The sequence below is a fragment of the Alosa sapidissima genome, chromosome 18 (assembly GCF_018492685.1).
Source record: "Alosa sapidissima isolate fAloSap1 chromosome 18, fAloSap1.pri, whole genome shotgun sequence".
Lineage (NCBI taxonomy): Eukaryota > Metazoa > Chordata > Actinopteri > Clupeiformes > Clupeidae > Alosa > Alosa sapidissima.
In genome coordinates, this window is record NC_055974.1 from 2995938 (window position 1) to 3005937 (window position 10000).

General features: G+C 42.5%; 1 protein-coding gene across 4 annotated transcripts in view; it reads right to left on the reverse strand.

Annotated features, from left to right (window-relative positions):
• Window positions 1-4941: 4941 nt before the first annotated feature.
• Window positions 4942-10000, reverse strand: part of LOC121689926 (disks large homolog 4-like) — a 72989-nt gene continuing 67930 nt past the window's right edge. For all 4 annotated transcript variants that reach the window (XM_042070171.1, XM_042070173.1, XM_042070172.1 and 1 more), the window contains 7 exons: window positions 9842-9891; window positions 9656-9703; window positions 9123-9224; window positions 8576-8748; window positions 7746-7858; window positions 5889-5980; window positions 4942-5695 (listed from right to left, as the gene is read on the reverse strand). In XM_042070171.1, the coding sequence (XP_041926105.1) occupies window positions 5589-5695; window positions 5889-5980; window positions 7746-7858; window positions 8576-8748; window positions 9123-9224; window positions 9656-9703; window positions 9842-9891 (685 nt within the window). In that variant the 3' untranslated portion in view covers window positions 4942-5588. The remainder of the gene's footprint in view (window positions 5696-5888; window positions 5981-7745; window positions 7859-8575; window positions 8749-9122; window positions 9225-9655; window positions 9704-9841; window positions 9892-10000) is intronic.

A 10000-nucleotide genomic window follows, 5' to 3' on the forward strand; every position in this document is an offset into this window, starting at 1 on the left:
AGAAAGGTTTTAAATTCTCTCTGTTTCTACATGTCTATCTATAGTTTTGTCTCTCATTTAGTCTTATAGTCTTTCTCTCTCTTAAAGTCTTTCTCTCATTTATGAACACACACACACACACACACACACCTTTATCTCTCTCAAGCACAGCTGTCCTTTTTGTGTGTGTGTGTGTGTGTGTGTGTTAGTGTTTTTAAATGTTCTGACACTGTCCCACTGAGTGTTAAGCACATCCCCAATGTCCATTTCATTATTTATATTGATCAGAGCAAATAATGATCGGCTTAGGTTAATGCGTGTCAAGTGATCATAAATATGATTGATCCAAACTGAGCAAGAACAAATGCATGGACACACACAGACACATACACACACAGAGACACACACAGACACGCGCACACAGACACACGCAAACTCACACACAGACACACAGACACACACACACACACACACACACACACACACACACACACACTAGATAGAGAGAGAGATCAGTGCTACAAAGTATGATATCTCCAAAAACAGAAAAGCTTTCAGGGAGATATGAGAGAAGATGAGAGGAACAGAGAGAAAGAGAAAGAGGGAGCATATAGTGAGGGATAGAGAGGAAAGATGAAGGGAGGGCAAGCAGCAGGAGACAGACAAGGCAAGGCATGAACCGAGAGCACATCTAAAAGCGTGTAAGTTTAGTATGTGTGTGAGTGTGGCTCTTTATTTGCCTGAATCTGAGTTTATATTATGAGTGAGTGAGCAAATGTGTGTGTGTGTGTGTGTGTGTGAGTATAATCTGAAGGTGTGTGTGTGTGTGGTCATCAGGAGTCCAGCTCTAAGAGCTCTGGCTCTGAGTGGGAGATAAAGGCAGACAGAGACAGCCCAGCGGACGAGAGGAGAGAGGGATGAGCGTAGAGATAAAGCTGTCATGTGAATGGACCCCTTTCATATATAATGGAGGCAGGAGACAGGACAGGGAGAAGAGAAGGGAAAAAAACCAAAGAAAAGAAAAGGGATCTGGTGAAAGTATTGCAAGGGTGCAGGAGACAGATGGAGTGAGAGAGAGAGGGATGATGAGAGAGAGAGTGAGCGATGGAGGGACGAAGAGAAGGAAAACGGGAGGGAAAGAAAGAGGAGAGTTGCGGAGCGGCTGCTGTTTTAATTGAATTCCCAGGTTTGTGGTTTGGAATGCAGCGCAAATCAGTAAGCAGTCTTTTAAAGGGGTGTGTGTGTGTGTGTGTGTGCGTTCGTATGTGTGCGTGTGTGCCTGTAGGGGTGTGTGTTTCAGCGTGTGTCTGTGTGTGTGCATGGGGGGCGAAGGGCATGGTAGGTAGTTTAGGGTCAAATTTAAGTGCCTATTGGGAGGAAAGGGCATATACACCCTAACAGACATTCTTTCCACTGTGCGTGCATGTGTGTGTGCCTGTGTGTTTGCATGTGTGTGTGTGTGTGTGTGTATGTATGTATGAGGGTATGTTTGTGTGAGGATATATATACCAGACTCAACATTTAAGAGATTAGGTGGTAAAAGTAGATGATGATGATGAGATGATGAGGAGAGTGAACGAAAGAAGCAACTGAAAGAAAAAGAAGAGAAAGAGGGGGAGGAAGGGAAAGAGGGAGAGCGAGGGGAAACCTGATCAGTCCATTCTTCACCCCTCCTGCCATTACAGACGTCTGTCCGCTTTGTGTAAAATTGTATTTTCCACTGGTGATTTACACACACACACACACACACACACACACACACACACACACACACTGCTTTGATGTGGGCCGGTATGGGTAAAATGGTTTCACAACATCCAAGTAACAGTCAGGGTAGAAAATTCAGCAGTGTTTTTGGTCTTACACATGGCTGGCTTCCAGTTTAACCCTCTCTCTCTCTCACACACTAGAAAAGACTAAAAGAGTTCAGCACTCTGAAGGATCTTTACATGTAAAACAAAACATTTTCACTTTATGTCCATTTGCTCCCCTTACACTACTGATAATACTGTTCACTCACTAGCACTCACACACACACTCACACACTTGTGCAGTTCCACCATGTTAGTGTGAGAAATCAATTAGTGCAACATGTGTTTCTGTCTGTCTCACTTTTTCCATTTCACCCCTGCACACACAAGTACACACACACACACACACACAATGCTTACACAAGCACACACATGTATCAAATATCTTACCTAAAAGTCTTACCAAACATGCTCACAAAGACAATTATGTTGGTAAAAGAACAACAAATACACACACACACACAAACACACACATAGAAAGGTTGGATTAAACAGTAAGGACACTGACCTACACAAACACACACAGCCACACACACGTTAGAGGAAGCGGCTTTGTGGAGTGACTTCCTCAGAGGAAGAGGGTGGTAGACAAAGAATGGTAAAAAGGGAAAAAAACATCAGCACAAAGAGAAGAGCAACAGCAATGAAGAGAGAGAGAGAGAGAGAGAGAGAGAGAGAGAGAGAGAGAGAGAGAGAGAGAGAGAGAGAGAGAGGGGTGGGCTATGATAAGGATGTAATATAACAGAGGACAAAATAAACAATGGGGCATTACAGGAGAGGGAGGGAGAGAGAGGGGGACAGAGAAGCATACATAAATAGAGAGATGGTTTCAAAAGAGTGACTGTGAGAGAGGAAGGGAATGGAGAGAAGAAATGGGATGAAAAGGTAGAGTGGAGATGAACTGGATTTGATCAACATTTTATGAACAGTACCCTCTAGTGGTCAAACAGTATAAATACATTCCAGAACCTACAACCAGTATGCAGCCAGATATGTATGGAAACATGTAAAACCAAAATGATGTAAGGTGGTGAACATGCATAAATGAAGCAAATCCACTCACACATTTCTTCATAAAACATTTTAATGTAATTCATTATTTCAATATTTTATAGCTAATTTACAACAGGCGATTGTGTGAGACAACCCTTCAAGTTGTTCTCCTGGGCCTCAGGAGTTGAGTCATGTCAGGTGACAGAAGCTTCTAGCAACTGAACAGGGTGGAGGGAACAACGATATGAAACATACGAAAACCTCAGTAATACCCTGTGTGTGTATGTATGTTTTTATTTTTCATTTTTTATTTAATAATGAATGTCTTTATAAGTATGAAAATGGTTAGTATTTGTGTGCACTTATCAGTTGATGTGTTGTCGTGTGATAGTTGTGTAATGACGTGCATATTTGTGTTTGCACGTGTTTGTGTGTGTGTGTGTGTTGTATGTATTTCAAGGTTATAGTACCCTTTTTTATAAATAATGTACAGCCAATAATGAGTGTGGTTCTGTATATGTGTGCTTAAAATAGCAACTCAATGTCACAACCTAACCCCTGATATGCCTATGGATCCACTGAGCATAAATGGATTATGGGAAACGTAGTCCTGTAGCGAGGCAGCGATGTACATATGTCGGTAGTGTGAGTTCTGTGAGTGTGCGTGTGTGAGTATGTCTTGTGTTTTTTTGTTGCCCTGATAAAGATGAGTGTTAAAGCCCCTTTAAGAGTCATACAGTCCAACACACATTTCTATGTACAGAATTATCCTCATCATCATCATCATCATCATCATCATCCAGACATTTACAAACTTGTCGTGCTCTACAAGATTTAAAAAAAAAAATCCTCTCTCTCTCCATCTTTCTCCCTGTCTTGTTCCTCACCTCACTCCATCAGCTGCAGTCAATAAGCAAAAATTATAAATAAATTAATAAATACATTTTCAAAAAAATAAATACTCATCAATAAATAAGGTCTACCTCCTCTCCTGCCCTTCAGGCCTTTTTACTCATAAAAACAAATTCATAAAGAAAGGAGTAAAGACCCAAATGAAACAATATTTTGCACCAAAACCTACCAGATCACTCACACACTCAACATAATGTCCCCTCGTCCCACCCAACAAGTAAATATTACATCTCATTAACATAATATGTCATACGTCATAATTTCAGGATATTTTCACCTGTAATACTCTAGTATTGTAGATTAGATTTGTAGAACGAAAAGAATGAACAGTTTTTTGTGTTCCTCTGTAGAGGTGTACATGTGTACATCTCCATGTTCCTCTCTCCCTTCTCCTGTCCTTTCTTTGCTTGTTTATTTCACTTTTCTTTTCCTTCATTCTTTCTCTCTGTCCCTTCTTTTTCTGTCCCTCCATGTCTAGTGTGTAAACAATAGCCCTACACAAAATCATCTGGATGGAAAAACTGGGAGCTTGCTTGAACACACACACACACATATACACACACACACACACACACGCACACAACACACACGCGCACACACACAAACACACACCACTCAGAAGGAAGTGGAAGGGAAGAGAAGTGCTGAGGACATTAGTAGAAAGGCCATGTGTGTGTGTGTGTGTGTGTGTTGGAGAGATTGTGGAGTGTGTGTGTGTGTGTGTGTGTGTGTGTGTGTGTGTGTGTTAGGTCTAGAGGGAGAGAGTCTCAGTAAAGTGCACTGTGCTCCTCTGATGTCATATTGCCTCTCGCCTTTTCCAGCTGGACTCTTTTCACCTCTCCAGGCCATCGTACCCTCCCAGGATTCCTTCATTAAGAGAGCACCAAGCCCCTCCTCAAAGACTGTACAAAAGATGCACACATCCAACCACACACACACATACACACAGACACACACACACACTGCAAATATATATATATATATATATATGCTTTTTTCTGCATTTGAATTCAAATACATACATCAAATATATGAGAATCTACAAAGGGCTATATGCACATACATACAAACACATACAGTACACACATACACTCTCTCTCACACACACATCATCACAGAAGTCTTTGTACTTGTCTGTCCTTGCTGTTGGTCACCTCTCTTCAGTTCACAGACATATAGACTTGTAGTGTGTATGTGTGTGTGTGTGTGTGGGTGAATAAAAGTATTTGTATGAGAGTGTGTTGCTATGTAAGTATTTTTGTGTACGTGTGTGTGTGTGTGTGTGTGTGTGTGTGTGTGTGTGTGTGTGTGTGTGTGTGTGTGCGCGCGCTGGCATGTAGCATATAACCATTTTACGTGTGTACATGTGTTTGGCCAGCTCACACGCTCTCCAACACAAAGTCTTCTCCGTCCTGCAATAAGATCTTCCTCTTTAATCCAGACGCCCACAGTGTGAAAACAGAACTCCCTCGTTCCTCCTCTTCCTCCCCCCTTCCTCTTCGCCCTGCACGGGCACACAGTCCGCTCCTCTGTCCTCGATCAGATCAGTTCTTCATATTTGGGTCACTCTGTCAGAATGTCCAGACAGAGAATTAGTTTCTGTGTCCATTTTACCAAAATGGACCAGGGTGACGGTGCCGAGTGACATTCGGAGAGAGGGAGGGACAGTGTCCAGAATAAAAACACAGCAAAGAGAGTGACAGAGAAAGAGAAAGAGAAAGACAGAGCATCTGGAAGGCAAATAACAGACAGAATCATTTCTGCCTGTGTGTCTTTCTATGACTTATTTCCTATCATACTTTCATCTCATGTTCTTTCCCTTCTATCTCTCTCTCTCTCTCTCTCTCCTTCCCTCTCTCTGTCCCCCTCTTTCACTCTTTCTCCTCTGTCTCCTCAGAGTCTCTCTCGCGTGGGCACCCAGATGTAAGGCCCTGATTGGTCCTCGATCACTGACTTGATGCGGTGGTAGATCTCCTCAAAGCTTTCACCCTCCACAATGGCTGCACGGAAACACAGACAGGGGCACACCATTAATGTGCGTTCGTGTGTGTGTGTGTGTGTGTGTGTGTGTGTGTGTGTGTGTGTGTGTGTGTGTGTATGAGAGTGAGTGTGTGAGTGAGTCATGTGCATGCGATTTTAGGGTTTTTTGAGTATATCAAATGAGTGTGTGTGTGTATGTGTGTGTGTGTGTACCTGTGAAACACTCGATGAAGTCTTGCTCCAGCTTGATGGCACGGTCCAGAGCTCTCCTCGCCTGTTCCTCCGTCAGGCGCTTATTAATGTCCCTGCAATGCAACATACCCACATATATAATATATATATATATTAGGGGTGTGAATCTCTCATGTAAAAGACGATACGATTCGCATCTAGATACATGGGCACGATTCGATACAAGAAAAGATACATGTTTATAAAAAACGATTCAGTACGATTCGATGCGATGCGATTCAATGCAATTTGATGCAGTTCAAGAATGGAAAGCATTCTGAAAGATTTTTATAATTTGGTGCACATTCATTTTATATTATCAATTATCATGGTCATGGTTGTCAATTAGACAACAAAATGTGTGAATATGATTATCTAAACTGAGGTTTGTTTCATATACTGTATTGAAATGAAAAAAGAATAATCTACATTTCAGTAAAGCACAGCAGCCAAATACAACATAAAAATACATTTTTATAGACTTTACAGTCTATAAAAAATTATTTTTATAGACTTTACAGATTTTCTAGAGTTATATATTTATTTCTGCATTGTTGCACTGTTGACTTACTCATTTGCACCATCATCACCATGACCGCCATCACCATTGCACTACCACCATGACACTCATTCACACAGAGCACCTTAGAGCACCTTACCATACCTTACTATGCACAGAGAATCACAGGCTCAGTCCCTGCCTCAGTCATGCAAGTGCCTCTGATTTATTAATCACCACTATGTGGATACTGTTTTTAGAATTGATTTAGATTAAGTGTTAGTATAATTTGTATTTTTGTAATTTGTATTTTAGTATATTTTTATATATTGTATTAAGTGTTAGTATAATTTGTATTTTAGTATATTTAGCATATTCTTTATCTTCTACTGTCCTTACTGCTTAGTTGTGTTTTTATATTATATACTTTAATTACTCTTTCTGCTGTTAAAGAATGTGTTTGTGTTGTATGTATGCTGCTGCTGAGACCTTGAATTTCCCCTGTGGATCAATAAAGTATCTATCTATCTATCTATCTATCTATCTATCTATATCTGATTGTTTTCATGGAGCTGTAGCCTTGTTGAGGTAAGACAATACCGAAATAAAATAAAACAGTTCTTAAGACACTCTTAGCCTTTTCTCATATAGGCCTAGCCTACCCTACAAGAATAAAATAGGCCTACAAATCCATGAACTCTGTGGGCTCATTTTGTTCCAACAGTAGACCTAATGCAGAAACCTAAAATGCCACAAGTCTGAGTGAATATGAACAAAATCATTGGCTAATAATTTATGCATCGTTTTAGCAGCAAGGGCCAAATTATTATTTACCATTAAGGAAATCCCTTCATCAAAGGTAAGGCTACTCTACAGACTATCGTTGCTGTTTAGGAATGCTATAAATGCTTAATTTCGCGCTGGATTTCGAAAAACAAAAGCCGACCGATTGCAAGTTGTCACATGGTTAAGTTGCAATAGATGTATGGGTAATGAGGTCATTTGACAACTTTGGGCAATGAATGTAACCAAAAACGAACTGCATTACCCACAATTCCGTGCCACGTATAGTTTCAAAACCGGAAGTATTTAGCACTGCGGTCAAGCTGCAGGTTTGGCACCCTAGAGATCTGGGTGAGAGACCTGGTGAGATGACCGCTCTCTCCTGCTACATATGGTATCAGTGGTAGGATGGCTTACTGTGAGGACACGCACGCACGCACGCACGCACGCACACAAACACACACACACACACACACACACACACACACACACACACACGCGCGCACGCACACACACACACACACACACACACACACACACACATTCCTGATGCTTACAGTATGTTCTCCAGGGAGGTGGGTCTGATGAAGATGGCGATGGGATGGAGCTGTGCGGCCTGCAGTCTCCTGATAGCGTTAGCAGACACGTCCAGAATACAGTGCTTCCCTTGCTGTAGACACAGAGAGAGAGGGAGAGAGAGGGAGGGAGGGAGAGAGAGAGAGAGAGAGAGAGAAAGAGAGAGAGAGAGAGAGAGGTGGTTTACACCCACAATGGTGTATCTCTATTTTCTTTCTTTTGTGATACTACTGTGTTATGTGTAACAGTAGCTTTGGCAACACTGTACTCAAACAGTCATGTTAATAAAGCACCTTTGGATTTGAAATAAAGTGCAAAGCATTTGAAAATTTGAATTTGAGAGAGAAAGAGAGTTCAGTTGATCTGCTTTCAGAGCCTATACCTCATTATGTGTGTGTGTGTATGTGTGTGTGTGTGTGTGTGTGTGTGTGTGTGTGTGTGTGTGTGTGTGTGTGTGTGTGTGTGTGTGTGTGTGTCTGTGTGTGAGTTTGCGTGTGTGCGTGTGTGTATGTGTGCATACATGCATGCGTGCTTGTGTGTGTGTGTGTGTGTGTGTGTGTGTATGTATGTGTGTGTGTGTGTGTGTGCGTATGCGTGCGTATATATGTGTGTGTGTGTGTGTGTGTGTGTGTGTGCGTGCGTGCGTGCATGTGTGTGTGTGTATGTGTTTGTGTGTGTGTGCGTGCGTGCATGTCTGTGTGTGTGTGTGTGTGCATGTCTGTGGGTGTGCGCGCGCGCTTGTGTGTGTGTGTGTGTGTGTGTGTGTGTGTGTGTGTGTGTGTGTGTGTGTGCGCGTGCGTCTGTGTCTCACCTGCTCAGCCACCTCCCTGACACTCTGCACGCTGGTGCCGTACAGGTGGCTGTTGTACTGGCCCGCCTCGATGAAGCGGTGGCTCTGGATGTCCTTCTCCATCTGTTCCCGCGACGACACAAAATGGTAGTCCCGCCCGTCCACCTCGTAGTCCCTCTTCGGCCGAGTCGTATCTGGAAGAGAGACAGAAAGAAATAAAGAGGTTTTAATACTCCAACATCATACCACTGGCATACACCCTCACACTATTAAAAGATTACAACACCCCAAAACAAGACCCACAACTAACTACAAGGCCCATCCCACCAACTAAAAAGACCCCCCCCACCCCCACACACACACCTTTAAAATCATTCCCCCTGACACAACAACCCACCCCCATCCTTTAAACACAGAGAGAAAGAGAGAGAGAGAGAAAGAGAGAGATAGTGTAATGGCCATTTTTTGGTGCAGTGATGGTCCATGTCTGTGTAAGGGTGTCATGAGTTGCTATGGTAACAGGTCAAACATGCGGTAGGTCAACTCTGCTGCAGCGGTGGCAACTCACGTGGGACACAGGAGCCGAACTTGTCAGGGAACTCTGACAGCAGGTCGTCGTTGACGCGGTCCTTAGTAGGGCCCAGGATGATGATGGGGCGGGCGTAGTGCACTGGAAGACCACAACACACACACACACACACACACACACACACACACACACACACATCACAGAATCATCACACGGCAGAAGATTACAAAGTGGATGAGATTTCAGTACATTTCTGACCACTGCAATGCATCATTGTGCCGTTTGACAAACCTTTCTATCACACCATGTATATACTATTCTATGATTAGGTTGCTGTCCAATGCAACATATACTGTAGTATCTTTTCTCGATTACATGCGCTATGCTGCTATGCTGCTATAATGCTATGCTGTTATGCTGCTATACTGCTATGCTGCTATACTGGAAGGATAAAATGTGTCTAAATGAAAATATGTCCAAATGATACAGTCTAAAGACCTAATAGAAATCAATACATTGGTAAATAAATACATTGGTGTATTGTTACAAACTAACATGATGCCTCTCCTTACCTTCTATTTGAGTGACCGCCTCATAGCTCTGGATGTAGTCATCTCTCCCTGCGTACAAATACACACAAAAGGGCACCTTTTCAGGTAAATATGTGTGGGTGTGTCTAAGTTGGTGTGAGTGTGCACGTGCACGCACAAACATGCATGCTTGTAGACGTGTGTGTATGTTTTTAGTATTTTACAAACCTTGGCCAGCCCGTTCTTTGGACTTTCGCGACCATTCCTTCCTCTCCACTCTACAAACAAGCCGGATAAAAACGGTTTGAGTAAACAGGAGCCGGGATGGAGACACATCAGGCATGTAGACACAGAGCCATTACAGCGCCACAACTCTAAACACATAGT